Source organism: Podarcis filfolensis (assembly GCF_964270895.1).
Source record: "Podarcis filfolensis genome assembly, chromosome: 9".
In the NCBI taxonomy this organism is placed as follows: domain Eukaryota; kingdom Metazoa; phylum Chordata; class Lepidosauria; order Squamata; family Lacertidae; genus Podarcis; species Podarcis filfolensis.
Genome location: NC_139610.1, coordinates 40335977 through 40356951, shown reverse-complemented (window position 1 = coordinate 40356951; position 20975 = coordinate 40335977). Strand labels below are relative to the sequence as shown.

The 20975-nt window shown below is 39.5% G+C and overlaps 1 protein-coding gene across 21 annotated transcripts in view; it reads right to left on the bottom strand.

The window, feature by feature from the left end:
- The window catches only part of NR3C2 (nuclear receptor subfamily 3 group C member 2), a 132748-nt gene that overhangs the window by 26158 nt on the left and 85615 nt on the right, over nucleotides 1-20975 (bottom strand). For all 21 annotated transcript variants that reach the window (XM_083631084.1, XM_083631086.1, XM_083631098.1 and 18 more), the window contains 2 exons: nucleotides 5674-5790; nucleotides 61-399 (listed from right to left, as the gene is read on the bottom strand). In XM_083631084.1, the coding sequence (XP_083487210.1) occupies nucleotides 61-399; nucleotides 5674-5790 (456 nt within the window). The remainder of the gene's footprint in view (nucleotides 1-60; nucleotides 400-5673; nucleotides 5791-20975) is intronic.

Here is a 20975-nt window from a genome sequence, read left to right as displayed (position 1 = left end):
GGGCATGGCTGAAAGCCACGAGGCCCTTATTAAAGGGATGTGCTAGAGGAGCCCCCTTACCTGGAAGTATCTTTGCCCACTTTACCACCTGAATCATCTGCTTGCCAGCAAGACGGTTTAAAGTGGAGAGCAGGTGTTCTGCCGTATCTGGCTTGGAGCCGTCATACCCAGCATATACAATTTCAGGTTCAATGTTCTCAAGGACCATAGCAGGCGTGGGAGTAAGTGCCGGCGAAACTGCAGATAAGTGAGGAACAAGTGCTGTGTTTACAGAAGGTTCTTTTGCTGGAGCGATATACGTCGTTCCTTCTTCTGGACTTTGGGGTGGCGGCTGCTGCTGCTGCTGCTGCGGTTCATCATGGATCCCTTTTAATTTGCCCAACTTCTTTGACTTACGAGCTGTGGGGGAGGGGGGAATACGGGAAGAATGTTAGCAAAATGTTATCAGCTTTCTTTGTCTCTTCAATAAAAAAAGTAGGAATGACACCTAAGGAAATAGTAACCAGGTCAATGACTTAATACAGTAAGAACCAGAAAGATCAGTTAGTATTTTTTTAAATGAACCTTGTGTTTTTAATTTATTGATTTGTTTATTTATATGTGGTTGGAGCAGGTGGGGTCCAAATGACTGCAGACCACACCCTTCTCCAATCTTCCACTCACCTTACCAGTTATATATAAAAAAAAGTTAGGCAAAAGTTAGGATTTGAGAAATATGCAAAACTATGTCTGGAAAGACATCCATCCATAAAATGACAGATATTCAAGAATTAGCAGTTATCAATGTTTTTCTAACTCTGTGCCAACTAAAAGAAAAGATTTGCTACATTAATTTATTTACACTGCACTGTATGTGAATACATATTAGGAAGACAATTATCCTAATAGAGATTGAGCATCCCTGAAAATTGTTCAGTTGTATGTTAAGCATGTGCATATGAAGAACCTGTCCCTTGCATCTTGTGAAAAACAAATGGATTAAGTCACCCGGCCTTGCAGTCATGAATGATTTCTACTCTCTGCTGCTTTCATTCATTCATATAAATGGTATGATCTGGTGTATATATTTTCTTCTCATATATTTGGCAGGAATAAATCACAAAACATGGGCAATTCTATGTTTCTAAGGGAGACTCTAGAAATACCCTTCTCCACATTTCTAAATGAGTCCGGATGTGCCCAGACTTTTGAGATACTTAAATCAGTAAAAAATTCTTTTCTCTAGCACTTTAGACTAAGGTATTTTGTTACACTGCCTTGGTTATATACATACTGAGTTTGAAAGTTCCAGATGTGCCCCAATATACAGGATCATGATGTATCCCAATACACGGGCGTTATGTACTAAGCTTGGATCCTAGAACAGTAGGCAGGTAGGATCCTAGAATGCAACAACCTGATTGGCCTGCAGGAGCAGCCCAATCAGACCACAGGATGAAGTTAATCAGCCTATTAGGCCAGTAGGATACTAGGATGCAACAACAGATTGGCCTACAGCAGCAGCCCAATCAGGTGCCAGAAGGGAAACATAATCAAGCAATCACGTACTCATTGTGTAAATAATGTATATAAAGCCTGAGGTTTAGGGGGGAAATTCAATCACTGTTCCTATGAGCTGAAATAAAGAGCATGAAATTACTACTCAACTCTGAGAATATTTCAACAGGAATGTCTTGAAGAACTGTCTGTTTTTCAAATGCACAACTACTGCTTTGCTAGGAGACATTAGTCCTGTTCAGGCCACCCAACTCATGCTTGCCCAGGCCACACTAGCTAGTCCTCCCCTGATGCTGGGTGCTCCAGTTTAGGATTTTTCCCAGGTGTCTGCATGCGCTCCATGACTGTCTGCAGAGACGAAACCTTTATCCTGCTTAATGTGCACATTTGTACACGTGAAGGCTTCTACTGAACCTGGAACCCTGATTTCAAAGAAGGCTCCAGCTTGCATGAGAGTTCTAAGTGCATACAGCTGTATTTGTGAAGTTTCTTCTTTCTGAATACATTTGTGCAGATGCCATGGAGCAGAGAGATTCAGAGCAAGACAAATCGAGGGTTAGTCTAATCGGCATGGCCCCACGCATTGATTCAACTTGTGAGTCGGGTTGCTAGAATAGGGTTATTGAGGGACCTTATTATGGGTATACAAAGAACTCTAGATTCCACCCCCCTTAAAAAACACACATGAAAGTAGAATTCTGAAAAGGAAACAGCACTAATGCAGTGCAGATGCCAAATTCAGGAGTCATCATATGGCTTCTCTTCCAGAAAGGAAGCGCTGGTATCCAACAGAAATTGTTGTGTCTGCAGGGCTTCCATTGTACTAAAATTGCCAACCTTATATCTCCATTTACCTTAACTGAGATTTTACTGGAAGAAAGGCAGCAAAAAACTGATAATGTCGCTCTGTGTATATTATGCCTCTTTTTAAAATTAGGCTTGCATCTGTCAATGAAGCAGACTGGATTATTCATTTCTGCAGAATCATTTTGGATGCAGTCAATATGATGACGTGGAAACTTGGAAGGGAAAGTGAAGGCTGCATTAGTGAAGTTAAGAAATAGCAAGGACAAGAACTTTGGAGTTGGGCATCGTGAAGAATGACTTCTGGAGATGCTGAAGGAACAAGAAGCAAAATGTGCCATGCTTAGCTCAAAAAGCCAAAAAAACAGTTGGGGAACAATTGCAGGTATGGATGTCAAGCAGTAACTTAGAGGAAAGAATATATCAAGATAACACCTTATAATAAATCACCAACTCAACTGCTGTTAGCAACTTGGATTTACTTGCAGCTCTCTCTTCTAAGAGTAGCCAGGTGCTGCTTAATTTATGAAAACCGACAAGCTCAGAGCCATAGGTGGTCTGGCTCTAGGCTACAGAACCTCTTAGATTACATTATAGGCCAGAGTAAACACACCTTAAAAGACAATATGGAAGATAAGTAGGTAAATTAGAGGTCATTGTTTTATGAAGAGATATCTTTCTGATTCCAACATGAAATCCTGTAATGCTCTTCCCATCCAGAAAACCTTACACAGGTTCCCTATACTTTAGCAATATAAATCTTGCATTAAAAGAACAAACAATTGAGCAAAATTCTACAAAAACATAGAATACCCTGCTGATCTTATCTGAAGTCAATCAAATATTTTCTTTTAAAAATAGTGCTCAAATGAAATCTGATGCAATTTGCACTAAAGTTCACATAACACACCCTTTAAGTACATACCAGGCTACAGGTCTTTTTCTTCTTCTCCTCACTGATCCCAACATATTCCATGGAAACTAAACATTATCTTAAGTTTAGATAATAGCACACAAATTTCTTGCTAAATCTAGAAAAGTTATCATACTCTAACCATACTGACCAAAATAGTGAACCAGTTAGATTGATTCACCAGATTCACAGTTCATTTGAGCTAATTAAAAGAATTAAATGCCGGATGTAAACTAAGTTATTTTCTGGATTACTTTAGGAACAAGATACACTTCATCAATAAAATTTAGAAATGAGCTATTTATGTGAGCAATTGAAATATTTCGTTCTTTAAAACCATATTCCAGGTTTAGCAAACATTCTAATATTAAAGAACCATCTTTCTGCATCATCCTTCATCCCTCCTTAATTTCTCTGGCACTATCCCGTAGCTAAAGTAAGCACCTTCATCGCATCCTCCTGCTAACTTTGTTGAAACAACTTAGTCTCTACTAGAATTAAGACTGGCCAATCCTCCTTCCAGCTCCCCCCCCCCGGTTGCTTCCACACCCAACTGTTCCCTCTGGCTGCACTTTGCTACTCCCAAGAGCCAGTCCCTGCTCTTCATCTGAATTTCACCCTCCCCTCCCAATTCCTGCCTGGAGTCTTTAGTTTCCTTCCTTCCTGTGCAACTGAAGGGCAATTTCTGTAAGTCCCCCCCCCCCCCGCTTCTACCCTCGACCATCATTCTTCTTTTAGCCAGCTACAGCTTCCCACCACGGGAATACATTTAGCATAAATATGTTTTGTTGCCAATGCAGGTTAATGATGCTGCTGCTGATTTTACATGTCATTTGCTTCTAATATTCAAGGACAGAGGGCATTCTGCCCGTGAAATGCTGTTTCCAAACTGATTACATCATCTTAAGCCTCCATTCACTACAGTTTCTGCAGTGGAGTCAAAACAAAGATTTGCTGGCTGAGAAGTCGCCCCCCTTTCACAGACACATTGTAAAGGGAGAAAACTCTTCATATTGGGTGAGCTTTGATCTTTGCAATGGGCAAGAGGAAGGAAGTACACAACTGCATTGCTGCGGTAGCACAAGGACCTGCTCCTTTGTTCCCTTACTGTGCTGCAAGGTTGCAGTGCAACACAAAAAGAGATGTTGCTTAGGCGATTTGGGGACATGCTTCCTTCTGCTTGAGGTCCCTACAAGTGAGGTGATTTATGAAATCAGTTATAATTAGAAATATATTAGAATATGTTGGATATATGTTGGACGACAGCTGTCCTTTTACTTCCCCCTGCTCAGAGATACACAGAAGGCAGGTAAAAACGACTGAGTGGCTAAACACCCACAAAAATAACAAAGGTACGCAGAACACCTTTTCTACCGAACAACCCTCTTCACCTCACACACGAAAATATTTTGGTGATACTTTGGCCCAGCTCGACTTGAAACCTTACATTTATGAGAGGCCTGGCTAGAAATGGACTTTTGTATCTTGATAGCGCAGGTATGAAATTATACTGCTAAAAGCAATTACTCAATTTAATAATGAATATAGGGTACATAGAATCCGTCAGCACCTCCTCTCAGAGGACGGACAGAGAGGTTCACCTTCAGAGACAGAGTCTTGACATCTGATACACAGCTTTCTGTGGCTGTGGGAATACCTAAAGTTGGTTCATCTCTGACTCGGATGTCAGAAAGGGAAAAGAGAAGGATTTCCATAGGCACGTTGAAGGTGTGTGGGAAGAAGGCTGGAGAGCAAAGATCCCGCAGTCCTCTCCTTCTGACATACCCAACAACAGGAAAACCAACTATGCTACACATGCAGTTTGCTTCTCTCCTATTGGTATCGATGAGAGATAAAACTGCTTTTAAAATAACAAAAAGAAAAGGAACTGGAAGGGGAAAGGGGGCGGGGACACCCACCATCATCACTGCCATCTTCCAACCTGCCAGCACAAGCCCGGCAAAAGCCTAGGAAGATGTGGTCTGTCTGCCTTTGGTTCTTGCTCTCCCCACCCTCTTGGATTACTCTGCCCATTTTTAATATAAATATATATATTACTAGGCTGGAAATTAGCAGGAAATCTGGCAGATAACACATAGCCTGAACTTTCTTTCAGTTAATTCTATTTTGATATTCTTTTGGAACGTTCCCACAGCACCACCAAAAAAACCCGCACAACTCCTGATGCTTTAATCTTCTTAGCTGTGTGAAACTCCACTAAAATTACTGTCATCATCTAACACCCACCTTCCTTATTCTGAGCTATAAAATACATATTTCAAAAAAAGGAAAAAAACCTAGAATGACAATAGGGTTTTAGTAGCTTTTGTATAATACTTCTTTCTTAGTTGAGTAATTCAGGATAAAACTTCTGAGACCATCCAGCTGATACCAGTTTAAGAACAGACATGTTTAAAACATGTTTTCTCAGTGAGTATCTAGTAGTGATATATGCTTACCTCCCAAATTCATTCCAGCTTGAAGACATTTCTGTAATCGGCAAGCTGGACAGTTTTTTCTTCGAATCTTATCAATTATACAGTCATTCCGTCCAGCACATAAATAATTGTGTTGCCCTGCATTAGCAAAAAGAGAAGAAGAAAAAAGTTATATTCTACTGCATTCAACTGTTTAAAGACTTAGAGATGAAAGAAGGGATTTCTCCCTTGTTTGCAATCTACTATTACATCTTTTTAAACACAAACCCTCCAGAGCACCTGATGCAGCACACCACATTAAATCATAAAACAATTTTTAAAAGAAAAGAGCCCTCCAGCACAATACCCAAGAGAGCAGAACAGAATTCATAAATGAAGAGCATAAAATCAGGAAAGTTACTTCTTTAGTAAAAACTTCCAAAGAGGTAGCAAAAACAACAGAGACCTTTGTAGTGCCATAAAGGCTAATACACATTATATATAGTCTAGAGTTCCAGCTTTCACGGGCTAGAATTCACTTTATCAAATGCAAAAAAGCATTATTCTGAGTTAACAGGTTTATAAACACAAGGATACAGAGGGCAAACTGTACAAAATGGGGTCAAAATAGCAAAAGACATGCGAAAAGCTTGGCTAGTGAGAGTTCAATTAAAGCTTAAATCAGGGGTGGTGAACTGCTGGCTTGCAGGCTTGATCTAGTCTAGAAAGCTTTCCCTGGTGGTCTGGCAGTCCCTGATCTAATTTTCTGGTGGCGGCACTACCACTGAGGAGGAAAATACAGAGCGCCAGCAGCAGAGGTGGCGCATTTTTTTTCCTCATCGTGGTGCTGGGTCAGGCAGAGAGGTTTCCGTTTCTCTGCTTAGTCCAGTGCCACGCTGGAGATACAGACTGTGCCCTCACTCATCAGATGAGTGATCTGATAAGCAAAAAGGAAGTGCTGATCCGTGAGTGTGAGGGTGCGTCTGTCTGTCTGTTCCCTGTGTGTTTTATGTGTCCTCTTCAGCTGATCTAAATGGATCAGCTGAAGACTAGGGAGTGTGCCTGTGTGTGTTGTGCATGCGTGTGAGAAGAGTCACATTCATGCTGACCAAAGCCTTTTGGAGTTTTACCAAAGGTGATCAAAATAAGCACAGTAATCATTCACTACAGAAGAAATTGAGACTAATGGAATCACCCTAATATTGCAAAATAAATAAATACTTGTGTTGTTGCTAATCAAGTCCCACCTGCAAAAGGTAAAAGCCCAGTTTACAAAATTCAGCCATATTGCATGCCCTGGGTTGGAACTCAACATGTGGTATGCTCCTGCTAGAGGAATGCAGGTATGAGTTTCTGATTGTTCTTTCCCTGAAGGAAAACACTGTAGGGTTTGGGGATCCTCCACTATAACAGTATGGGAAGTGATGCAGAAGCAGGTGATGCAGAGGCATCAGCAATACACCCCCCACCCTCAAACAGCAGTCTGTGCTGGATCCATAGTCACTAGCACATCCATTGGTGCCCGTCCATTGGTGCAAGGGACACATGGTGTACAACCCTCTGAATGCACTATGCTTACCAAGAAAAGAAGTTACCGAAGGAGTTACTAGGGAAAAGCAGGAGAGGGCTGTTGTGTTTATATGTGGTTTGGGGGCTTCCCCTAAGCACCTGGTTGGCCACTGCGAGAATAGGATACTGAACTAGAAAGGGCTTTTGGTCTGATCCAGATTGAATGTTCTTATGTTCACATCAGCCAAAGAGGACCCTTTCTTTGCATCAGAACCACAAAGCTGGTCAGGTGCGTTATTCAAAATTTACAGACCAGGTTTTCTCAGATGAGCAATTAAGAACTCTGCTCTTGCTTAAAAGAAACAGTCAGGTTTGGTCTGTACTGTGTTTCCCCCCACACTTGTATGTTTTAGGGGGCAACTTTCAAAAAACTGAATTTATTTGAACTGTTAAAATGCAACATCCCATCTACCCATGCACTTTTTATGATATGTTCATTTTAAAGACACAAAGTAATCAAATCTAACCTTCCAACAGGCCCATGAGAAACTCCAAAACAAGGCTGTTGGGAAGTAGCCTTTCATGTTGCAATAAATCAACAACGAAGCACAGCAGCCTAATTTCCCTGCCTTCCCATCCCTTGCAGCAAAATCCACATCACCCTTGAGTGGACCAAGAGAATGACAACCACAACACAGGCAGTCACACAACAGCCGATAATCAGGATATAAAATCCACTGCTCCTTATGCTGAATGAATTGCTTTTGGTATGTGCTAATAGCCGCGATGTGGCTTGACAAAATGGCTACAGAATGTAGAGTTTTCAGAGCTAGGATAATGTTTCTGCATATTGTGCTAATTAAGTAATTTGGACTTTGGGAATATATTACCTAGGTCCTAGTACATCCCTAGAATGGGTGTTGAACTTTAAAAAGGGGGTTTTATTCTGATGATACCAATGTAATGAAATGATGCCATGCATACCTGTGTGATTTTTCATTTGGGCTTTAAGAAAACTCAGCTCCACAGATTGTTCTTCCTAACTTACAGAGGGATGGAACCAAGGCCAGATTCTTTCTTCACATTCATAAGCTTGCTTCATGCTCATAAATAAACATTATTAACAGCCCCTTGGCTACATTAACTTCACATACTTATTTTGGGTCTCGTTTCACTTCTGAAACTGGCTGTTTTAATTATTTGCCCAGTGGAATGGAATGAAAATATGCTGTGGAAAATCAATGAGGAAAAGGCGACTGGGGGCACGGAGGACGCATCTCTTGGAAATCTAGCTCTCAAACAGGCCTTTCTCTGTAGTGGAGGGATCTGCCCCTCTCTGCCTTAGCTCAGCGAAGCAGTCTTTACTGCTGCAGAACAAAAATCATATAATTCAGCAGCAGCCTTTCCTTTCGACTCACCCAGCTGCATGTGAAATACAACTTTTCCTGGCAGCTTTCAAGTCAATACCTCACTTACTTAAATCAGTGCTGTTATATCACCGCATGCCTGCAATCTCCTAAGTGGTGAAACATGACTGCTAAATAATATTTCACTTTAACTGTATTAGGTACAACGCAAGCCCATCCTCAGCAAGTGATATGTTTTAAAACACAGACAGATAGGCACACAGGCATCATGCCATTTCTCTCTTTCAATATTAATACTCATCATTTTTAAAACAAAGCACAATTGACAACATCTGTTGTTTCAAGCTTTTTTAAAAAAACTCACTGTATTTTACTGGGGGAAAGTCCACAAACTTTTCCATTTTGTGAGATTTTTAAAACTGAGCTATACGTTTCGATTTTAAAATGTTCTCTCTTATACAGTGAACAGATTTTTTTTTCAAAGCAGTTGCCAACTGCCCAGCAACAGCAGCCTATGTTTGCACTCACTATTTTAGGCTACATCACATGTCAATTACATAACCTTGTTTTACTGCTCTTGAACTGGTTGGAACAACCCGGGAAACAGATTAGGGCAGTCCCTCGAAATTCTGCAATGCAAATTCAACTACATGCCCAAATTCCTACCACTTAATAAAATATTACACCTATGTTCAGTTTCTCTCCATAACTGGTTACTTATTATTAGAGCAAACTAAAGCTTGTGATAATTAACTTCCCCAATTCTGTTTAAACCAGTGCATTCTGACTATGCAGTAGCAACAGTAAACTAATAAATAATGGCCTGCATTGCTCAGGTGTATGTACAGTAATTTAATTAATTGTAATTTACAAAAAGTAGATCAAGGGTGTGCCAGAAGCTTGCAAAGTTTTTTGTTTTTTTTAGGGGAGGGGGAGGGGTTGGGAATTACTGAGTTGCAGCACACAGATTTAAAGGAATCAGAGCCTGCACAGCTGTGTCATGAACAAATGTAAATTTCCAGAGGTCTCTTCAAGAAAAAAGAGGAGAAAGAATGTTTTAAAATCAAGAAAAAAATAGCAAGATGATGTGATCACACGCACACAACACACACACTCCCAAATGTCTCTCTGTGTGTATACATGCATGTACACACAAACCGATTTTCATACTCCCATAATTTAAAGTCTGTCTCCACGCAATGTATTTTCATAATCAATATTCTCCCTGCACACTGATCATTTTCACTGTGCTAGCATAGGACTCAGTACACCTGAGCACTGAACTCTCAGGTCACAGGTAGTCTAATTCAAGGTTAACGCATTTATTCTTTCCCAGCTTTGTCACACCACCTTCCATATTCTTTGCCCCATTTCTCTGCTATTGGATTAACCTCTCTTGGAATTATCAGCCATTTGCTTTCCCTCCTGTCCTGAGAAGCCATCCTTTTCTGGTGAGATGCTTAGTCTCCTGTTCCAATATGACTTAAGACTGCTGATTTACCTTCAGGGGGCCCTGATCCTGCCTGGGATGCATGTGCCTCTGCCACCCAGCTCCAGAGTGACAGATTATCATTGTGACCATGGCATTCCTAAACAAGAGCCCACCTGGTATTGTAGAAGGAAATTACATCCATAATCATTAGTTATTTTTATAAACAAAGGGGAGCATCAGCAACAATATGGCCATAACCAGAAACAACTTCGTGTTGCTAAACAAGCTAAAGAGATAATTAAATCAAGAGGCCTGAGGTCCCTAGAGAAAATACATGACACAGTGTACCTGAGGATTATTTCATTGCATATTTTAACCACCAACATTAATGATTAAAGGTTTTAATGTTTTAATGGGATTGTTTTATGGTGTATTTTATAATGTGTCATTTTAAAAAATATTTTGTAAATCACTTAAAAGACTATTTTGGCATTAAGCGGTAAATTAATTAACCAACCAACAACTACACCTATTTTGAGTCATCAAGGCACAAGGTTCACATCATCTGAGTAAACACGCCAGGCTCCAAAAACCTGAACCCTCACACAGTGTCTCATGCACCTATGCTCACAAGTTAATTCCAGAGTGTGTATACATATGCAACTTTAATATACTTCCCCCCTGCATTAAAACCATGTGATAATATTCCCCCCCCATTCAGTTCAATCAACTACTTTGTCATTCCTTTTAAGGTTATTTTCTTTCTGAAATGGTTGAGCACAATTTACCTAGGGCTTGCACAAGTTTCTGGTGGATTATACCATTTATTTCATCTTTCTTTGCTGACCTAGATTGCTTCTACTACTTATTTTATCTTCAGTGTTCCTTCTCCTTTTTTTATCCATTATCTCTGCTTCTCTCTTATTCTAACTTTCGCTTTAGTCTGAATATCTCTGCTGTTTCCTCCTTCCATATCCTGGCTTCTATTATTTTGCTGACTAAATGGAACTATTCTCAAGTAAGTGGACTGGGAACTGCAGCCAAAGTATCTTTATCAACGATGGAGAGATCAGTTGCTCATTACAGTACTTTAATTCCCCGTTTCATAATTTTTTCTACTCCTCACCTTTCTGTAGAAGCACATGTTAAAATAACACAATTAAAAGTAGAAAAGCAAATGTTTAAGCAAGGCACAAAAGGAATATGGCTCATTTTCCCAAGTAAATTAGATATTTCATAATAATTAGTATGCACATTGACTTCACTTCTTCAGTCTTCCAACTCTCTATACTATCTAGAGTTTCCACTTTCATTTTCAGAAACTATCTTCTCCCCAAGATACTATTTCTGCAAATATTCTTTTATAAAAGCAGCATTGTCTAATATTACTACAAAGTGGTTTAACATGATATTATCTGGCTTCTTTTCTAATTGCATCCCAAGGGCGGTTCAAAAGTGTACACTCGCAACATTGGTGTAGCATCTCTACAAAGAGTATTAAGATAGGGAGGTGTTTCCCACCTTAATTCTATGTGTACATACACACAGAAGTACATGTACAGGCAGAACAAGAGACCATCAGGCATATTCATTCTTTCAATAAAATTTATACAGCTGGAGATGACAAGGACTGAACCTGGGACCCTCTGCATGCAAAGCAGATGTTCTACCACTGAGCTACAGCTCTTCCTATTGATGAAGGGAAGTACAAATGCATAAAACAAGCAAATAAATAATAAGCACTGGGAGATATATGCACATTTCCAATATGCCCATCCAGCTCTCTTTCACCATGTTCTAAGCATGAATAAAATGTCCTGGGCAAAGAGGACTAGCTCAATAGGGTGCAACCATCATTGGCTCAAAACCCTTAGTCCCATAGATCTCTCCTATTCTTCATTTAGAAAGATGCACTGACCACTTGAACCAAATTCTATTTTGAATTTAGTTATTGAAAGAAAAAATGACACATAAATTACACCTATCTAAGGTACAGAAACAAGCTGATCATTTCTATTCAGTATGGTGGGATTTTATTTCATATAATTTTGTTTTCACAGAGAAAGATATGTAATGAGAACACCAGGCAAGCCTCCTTGGAGACAGCATTCCACAAACAGCGAATCATCACAGAAATGGCGCGTTCTCGTGTTGCCATGCTCCAGACCTCTTGTGGAGCGGGCACGTGAAGAAGGGCCTCAGATGATGAGCGCAGGGCCCAGGGCAGGCAATATGAGGAGGAGCTGTCCTTGAGGTATTGCAGCCCTGAACTGCTTAAGGCTTTATAGGTCAAAACCGGTGCTCTGAATTAGGCCTGGAAGCTAACTGGCAGCCAGTTCCAAAAAAACCCTTAAATGGATACCTAAGTAATTATGCATATAAGCAAGAAAGTTCAGTACTTCAGATCTCCGATATGGTTAATGTATTGAAACTGACAATACTACACAACCACTTTACACTAATTAACACTCCTGTGTGCTTTAGAAGATGTAACATAGCATTATCTATTCCCACTGGGAAGATGTGAAAACCAATGAGAGGCAGTATGCTAGGAAGGGGGGAAAAACACTGTTTCTCTCCATTACATTCAGCAAAAGGAACCAATAACTTAATATGCTTTCATAGGGCCAGCATATGTCGGACTTTATAGATTCACATATCTTTTAACTTTAGTGGATATTCCTATTTCTTTTCTTCTTTGCCTGCCCCTGCCCTGTTGCCTCCATCACCTCTTCTCATAGACAAGTTCAAATATACCTGTGAAGCTCAAAATGCTTGTGCACTTTCAGCTACAAAGATTTTTCTTATATTCCCTTCAAAAGGGAAGCGAAGGAAGAAAGCAGGCGATACTCTGAGCTAAATGAACAGAACTGCTAGAATAATCTGTACAAATACTGAAGGGGAGACCATTTATGTTAACAGTGAACGTTTGATAAACAGGATATGTTAAACTTTAACAAAACAAAATAAGAAATTTTCAATTAAAAGGCATTGCCTCTCCTGCTTTATCTTTCATAGATCATACTGCCCATTCCATTATCAGATTACAACAAACACATGATTGTTCTATATCTCTGTTCTAATATGTACTTGCCCCCTTCTTCCTTCCTTTGCTCCCTCCCTCCTATTTTCTACAATTATGCTGTTACAGTATTCTCAGCAGGCCTTGTAGATGTTTTTCCTTCTTTTGCATGTGTCTTTCAACATGCTCCAAATATTCATTTCCCCTCTGTTTCTTTTGTGTAGATTATGAAACAATTATACTTAGTGCCACTAAAATACTCCGGTAAATCCATCTATCTGCTGATCTAGTGATTTAAGATGGATGATTTTTTACAGGTTGCCAATAATGTAATAATTGGAGGCACATCAACTATATTGGGGGTTCAAAATGCATATAAAAAAAGGAAGCCTTATTATGCTGAAGGTGACTTTCAAAGCATGTCTTTAACTTTGCTTCAAGTCCTAATGAGGCCTAAAAAAGGACTCTGTTTATTTAGGGTAACTTTATCAGGAAGATAAATGCTGGTTTTATCTTGTTCCTTTGGATGGTTCAAGAGATACAGGAAGTTATTTGTAGTGTTTCTAGCATACATTCGTCAGAACATTTAAATTTTAGAAGTCTACACTGAATTCCAAAATGGGAGGTCTATTTGCAATTCAACAGCAGCTCTCTATCATGGTGGCCTCAATGTATTTCATAGGCTGCCTCCATAGATACAGGTGCATTGGATGAGCTCCACCACAATGGGATTTCTTAAATGGATGGAAGAACTTTTGTTGCACCCAAGAATGCATACAGAAATGCATCTTGCTTTGAGGCAAACAGGGAGCTTCTTGTGAGCGAACACTGTGAGTGAGCACAGAAGCAACCGGGTGGAGAAGGAAGGTTTGAATTCAACAACATAATTCAGCAGACTTAATGATGAAACTCAACAGAAGCAAAATGGGAAAGCAAAGCGAAGTTTGGTATTCAGGGCCTCATCTCAAGAGTGCTTGATGTTTAACATCATACAGAAAAGGTCACACTCTTTGGACAAGTATATTCAGCAGGACTACCACCCTGAGCTTCCTTTTCATCACCATCAGAAGCATATACTGAAAGAGGAGGAAACAACAATTTACCATAGTCTATCTTAGAGTGGTCCAATTTTTCATACCAGTTGGACTGCAAGAGTATTTTGACATGGAATCCATGGGCTGCACACTGCCTTGTTGCATGGGGGCCAGGGAGTGAGACCCAAATTTGGCACCCGTCCACCCTAGCTCTCATGCTGCTTTCCCAAAGCTGGATAAGTGAGTTACAGGGCTTTGGAAAGGAGGTGTGAGACTCTGGCAGGGTCCAAGAGCCCTCCCACATCCTTCTGAAAGTGAGGAAAGCACTACCCAGCTTTGGGAAGGCAGTGTGAAGATGGGAGTGGGGCATGTCAAATGTTGCCGAGGGCCACCAAAAAAGGCCTCAACGGCCGCATGCTGCCCTTGGGCCATGCATTGGATCACCTTGGTCTCTCTATTATGAATGCAAAAGAGTAGTCCCCTTCACCAGTTTTATCCTTCTGGAAACAAATATTTGCCATAATTCTGGGAGCACAGGGAAAGGTGAGGAAAGACGAGCTTACATATTTGATTTTGCGATTGAACTTTACTTGATGGAGTGGGATGGGGGATTTGGGTTCATTGTTATCAGTGAAAACTTTTTCAATAAAATAGTTGAGGGGGGAAATGTTAGTATGTTTAGTTATCTCAAGCATGTGCTATTGCCATTCATATCAGACAAAGAGACTCCTGCATGATCACAGCTTTCCCCATTCACTTCAGTGTCACAGAGAGCTCTGTGTGTACAACAGAGGTTGCAAGTGGACCCATTCCTGAGAATGAAGTGAATGGAAAGTTATTGGTTAAGACACTGGAACTCTCCAGCCCAAGCATGTTACCAGCATTAGAGCCTTGGGACCTACCAACTTCAGGGGTCCTGACTTGCAGTTTCGACAAAAAACGTCAGCATCACCAAATCATTAACTCATGTAAGAACATAAGGAGAACCTTCTGGATGGGTCCACCGACCCACCTAGTCCAGCATCCTCTTCTCACAGTGGCCAAACAGGTGCTTATGGGAAGCCAAGATGCAGGACCGGAGCCCAAGAGCACAGTCCCCTCCCTTGGTTTCTGGCAACTTGTATTCTGAAGCCTAAAGTGAAGGATTCCGCTATGGCAACACCACAATCCTCTTTTTAAACATACTTTTTAAATATTCCATAAAATCGGGGCCAGATTTAGGTTTGAGGAGGCCCTAAGCTACTGAAGGTAATGGGGCCTTTTATATGTCCAGCTGTCCTTTGTCAACAACAAATTGCCACTGTTTTTTGTGTTGAATATATGCTATATGGTAATTTATGGACCCAATAGGTATCTAAAGCTATTTGCACATGTTGACATGCAACCAGTCCATGCAGAATGTAGGCACCCTATATATAGAAATGAGCAAACCAGTGATCTTTTAGGGAGCAGGCTAGCAGGTGGGGCCCATTACTTACATCACAAAAGCCTACACAACACAAAATAAAACACTGTTGCTGTATGTAGGTTTTATTTTATTTGTTTTTTATCTTATATTTTGGAAATGTACATCCAGGTTTTTTTCCTTTAAATTTTTTTGGGGCCCCCAAGAGAGTGGGGCCCTAAGCTATAGCTTGTTTAGCTTATACGTAAATCCGGCACTGCATTAAAATGCATTCTGATTTAAAATGTGGTGGTAATCAAGAATTTCTCTTAGTATGGCTGTGAACCAGATAAAATTAGCTCTGTAAGAGGTGTGTTTGAAAATGCCACATGCACTAAATCAAACAAAAATTAGAGCAAATGAATTTAGCGTGCTAAAAAGGTTTTTCCACTTTAGTAAGTAGATTATAATGAAACGTAGTAAAATATTTCATATAACTGATTAGTATGTTCCCACTTATGTACACTCTTGAAGCAGTGTGAGGTTTTCAAAGCTGGAAAGTAGCCAAAACCAACATTTGGGGGGGGGGGAGAGAGAGGCATGACACACTTTAAAAGGCATAATTTCTGTAGTGGAGTTTTGTAGGGTTTTAAAAAAATAAATCAATCACAGTTTCTAATGCCTATAAAATGAAGAGCCCCAAATCCAGAAAGGTCAATTGTAGCATATTGCACATACAGAAACAGAATGAAATTGCTTTTCTACAATACTGCACAGGGATGGTTACAGTACTTAAAGTATTCCTATGCTAATGCACTAAAGCAGGTGAGCAAGGGAAAGTGAGGAATCAAAGTTATTCTATTTGCAAATGAAGTCCGTCACTTTCTATCACTTGGAATGCCATTATCCTAAGAAAGAAAGTATGTTTAGCATGTTGTTATGTCTGGGGTGCCACGTAAGCCTCCAGGGCATGGCTCATATCACTGCAATGCCTCACACAGTTCTGGCATTAAGTAAATATTAAACAGCAGTACTTGCATATGTAATTACTCATTGCCTTTCTACTGTTTCCATACAAGCAATATATGCTTAGACCACCAAAGAAACCTCAAAGAAAGAAGTGAGCATTTTTACTAAGAATTCTGTCTTCCTTTTAATTCATTTATTTGTCATCATCAGTCCTGGATAATTCCCCCCAACACAGGCATGCTTATCGCAGCTCAAGAGTGTGTTCAGTTTCTTAGACTAAATAATAACGTTTTACAGGCTGCTCTTAGTTTTTCTGTTTGCCAAGTATTGTTGAAACAACAGAAGATGCAGGAAACGTATGGAACAACGATCACATTCCAATTCTTTGGCTCTACTCCTTATGCCAACACAAAAACCCCACCGCATCACAGAATTTTTAATAACCCCTAAAATACGGTGCCAAACTCAAATCGTGCAAAGGCCAGCTAAACAGAAAATGTAACAAACAAACAAAAACCTGTTTAAATATATAGCAATTCTCCACTTGCTTGGAAAAGTTCTCGATTTTAAACAATATTTCATTCACAAAGAGTTTATGTCCTTACTTCATTTCATACAAGGCAGTTTCCTAAAATTGTCAATGAAACTGGAGGGTGTTTTTTTTAAAAAAAAAAACCCAGGAACATGAACAAATATTAGTTATGAAATATCTGTTGCTCTCCTATCTAATAACCAGGGGTACTGAAAGCACTTTAAAAGTCAACTTTCAGATTATTTTTTGATTGCCCCAGTACTTCAGATGTTGGGAAATCTCAGCTTTAAGAGATTAATCTTCTTCATGGTAGTAAGGCAATGAGCATTGTTTCAGGGCCTCTCATAGAAATAATTTAAAAGGAAGTATCATGTTCTTTGACTAATCTGCTCATTTTGTTGGTCCTGATGTTTAACTGTTCCATTCATCAAACTTCGTTCCAAATGAAACTGAGACATTCCAAACTGAGACACTGATACTGTAACACAAGTTGATCACACACAAAGAAGTAAAAATACAAAAGAAGTGTAGAAGTAACGATCTCCATAAAAATGTTGCTTCATATCAGGAAATCACACTGACCAATTCCAGCTACAGCTATTGAATCTGGCAGTAGGACTTAATGAATACTGATGTCTAGAACAAGTGCTTGTACTTCAATTAGGTAACGAGTTCATTTATTATTATTATTTGTTATGTAGATGTGACAGAGGTTAACCCACCATAATTAAGATGGCATTTATAGATAGACATATATAAGGCGGAGGGAGGAAAAAGAAGATACAGTTTGTTCCTAGCAGAAGAAAATCAAGTATAAATGTTGCACAATTTGTGAGCTAATGATTAATATAATGTGAGAGAGATCTCTCTTTCTGGTTTAACAAGAAAGACTGATGACCTCAATTTTCACTATTGCTCGGAAGTGGTCAGTTAACCCTGGTAATGAGTATAATGATTAATGCCTACTATGCAAACACACAGAAGGGCTCAAAGCCAAACTCCATGTTTCTGACACCTCTAAATGGGCACAAGTTAACTTACAACAATGCATTTAGCCAAGCAATTAACCCTGATTTAGTCTGTCAGTCACTTTTTGTTTAAGTGTGTGTCTCCTGTTAAGGGACAATAGTTTTGCCAACTTCTTTAGTTGAAGGCCTCTACAAACTGCAGGCAGGAAGATTTTCAACAGCTTTTAAAACAACAACAACAAGAAGTCATGAAGCTATTAATGCTAAGAGCCCTGCTAAAAGAAGCAGCAGCTGGTGAAATTAATAGAAAGTATTCATATACAATGCTGAAAATAAGTTGTTCCAACTCTGAAAATGCTGAAAATAAGTACAGCAATTTGAAATAATGTGAGGACTTCAACCTACTTAAACACTTGATTAAATTTTGAAATAGTATTATTGTGAAACCCCCATATTTGACAAGCAGGACAAGAAAAAGAAGACACCTAGCTTTATTATAGGATTCTATAATAAGAAAAGAAGATTGGAAAAATTCATGGATCAGAAGGCTATATTGTGACTACTAGTCATGATGTAGTCTGAATATCAGATTTTTTCCTTAATGGAAATATAGCTTGTTGATATATCAGTTGCAACATGCATCTGAAAAAATATATCTTATTCATTCATCGTGTAGTTTATAGCCAAGGCTGCTTCCACCAAAGGATTCATAAAAAGGCTTACATCTAATATAAATTTGTGCATATTGTTTCAGAGTATTGTTTACCACAGAGTAGTGGTAAAACTAATGTGGCATTTTATCTCGATTATAATACATTTACCCTTATTTGTCACTGCACAAAATGAATTCTCTAGAAGACATACACACTTTAAATGTAACACAAAATTAAGAACACACTAAAATACAATCAATTCAATGCTGAAGTCCAAACCAGCGCCAGAAAGTAAAACAGAGGTTAGGCATATAGAAATGGATAACAATACACAAAACAGCCCAAAACGCTTCATGTTAGCTGAAAAGCAAGCAATAAACATCAATGTGCAGAGGTAAATATATATCGTTAGTAGCATTTTTTGGGATAAGTTTTTTTTTATTATTATTAATGTGGGACCACCAAGCAAGCCCCTTTAAGAAGAGCGTTCCTCAGCCAAGAGAACACTGTCAAATAAACCCACTCCAGACTTCACTCATCTAGAGGAATCATCTGTCATCGATGTCTCTATCAGCTTCTTAGCCCTCAGTCAGTCCACAACTGCAACCAGGCACTGAACTGCTATATGCAGGCATGATGTTTGGGAGTCCTCGTATAAGTTTTAAATGCTCTTTGAAACACTGGGCAGTGCTCTCAGAATGTTATCCAGCGGCAGGGCAGGGAGGCAGTAGTTGCCTGACCTCCCATCACTGGCATCATCAGCGCTCCCACCACTGAGTTTGCACTGTGCTGACCATGCCTCCGCCTTGACCTTTGACCTCTCCCTCTCAGTAGGCAGTGATGCCAAGTAAGGGCTGTGGCATCACCCCACTGACTACTGTTGCTATCCAGGGATGGGTGGGATAAATATTAATCTATTTTTAAAAATAATTGAAGGGACAGGGCTCAGGAGAAATTATAGTTAATCAGAAAGCTTCTGAGCTCTTCCCCACAATTGCACCAGTGAGTGAGCATGCGGGGAGGCTCAGCTTATTTTTTAAATGCACCATCTGAAGTTTTCAAATTATCTTAAAAGGCAGGCCCAGAATGAGAATTAATGGGAAAGATTGGGGAAACTAAGATGATGCAAGAGGAAGTGTAATATAAAAGGAACCAAGGAAGGGAAGTCCGTCAGTGATGGTATTTTTGAATGTAATAGAATATGTAACTCTTTTTTCCTATTGTTTATTACTTTCCGTTTTTTCTTCTATTGAAATGTATCAAAAATGCATTATTATTTTTAAGGCAGGCAGATACATTACAATAGTTGAGTCTCTTTACCATTCAGAACTACTCTGCTGGCCAACAGTTCACAGATGCAATGGTGATGGAAAAGTAGGAATTATTAGCCATCATCACTGCCACACAGGAAACCCTATGACAGTTTCTCATGTGTGTTTGACCATGCTAATTTCAAACTGCTCACCTTTGTTGCCCAGTCATTGTGTTGCCTACAGCCCTCCAGAAAGCTAGAAAAAAGATATGGCTCTACGTATGATCACCAGGAACTAAGCCAGATATTGGGTCAAATGTTACGCTGTACAAATGCCTTGCCACCATATTGCAGAAGCAATATGTTTGGAAGGCTGCCAAACTGCACCAAATATGTGTTCTACATCCTGCAACATTTAAAAGTTCATTTCCAGCATCAGTTGTTCCTTCACATTTCTCTCTTTTTTTAAAAAATAATTTTTATTAACTGGCCAATCACATCAAATTAAATCACATCGCATAAATTCCAAATTACAAAGCCAAATTTTTAAATTTTGTTGGGGGAACCCATACTTCAAGATCCAAAGGGGGATTCAGATCATCTTCTTATTACTGCGTTAATGTACAAAGCAGTCCCAATCAGTCCAGACAAAGTTCATAATTCTATCCAGTCTTATCTTGGTGTTTCCACATCATATCTTGTTCATATAATTTCTCTTTTTCCTTTACAATCTCTTCTGTTAGTCTCCTTAAGCCAATAGCAAGTATAATAATCCTGTGTGGATTTCCCGTTCCTCCACTAAGTCCAGATGGTTTCCATATATCTCCTTCGTAGATAACATCACTCTTTCCATCATAAATTTTGGCATTTGTCGCTCTTAAGTCCCACCGAGGAGTTGATCCACGATATGTAAACAACTCTATTTCTCTCTTTCTCCTCCCAGACCCAAGAGCTCCAACAATGCCTCCCAAAATGGCGACGGCATTTTTAACTGCATCATTCCAAAACTCTTAACTTTCCAGCTTCATCTTGAAACATTGCTTTGGATCGAAAGTTTATCTCCACACAGCCTTAAATCCACAGCTTAAGTCCTTAATTTCTGACTCATTAGGGGAGGGGATTCTTGTTAAATCACATAAAAAAAGGGAAGGCAGGTTTTTTTCCCCTCCCCCCTCAGTCATTTGTCGTACCGTATCTTGACGTATCTTCTCATATTTTATTC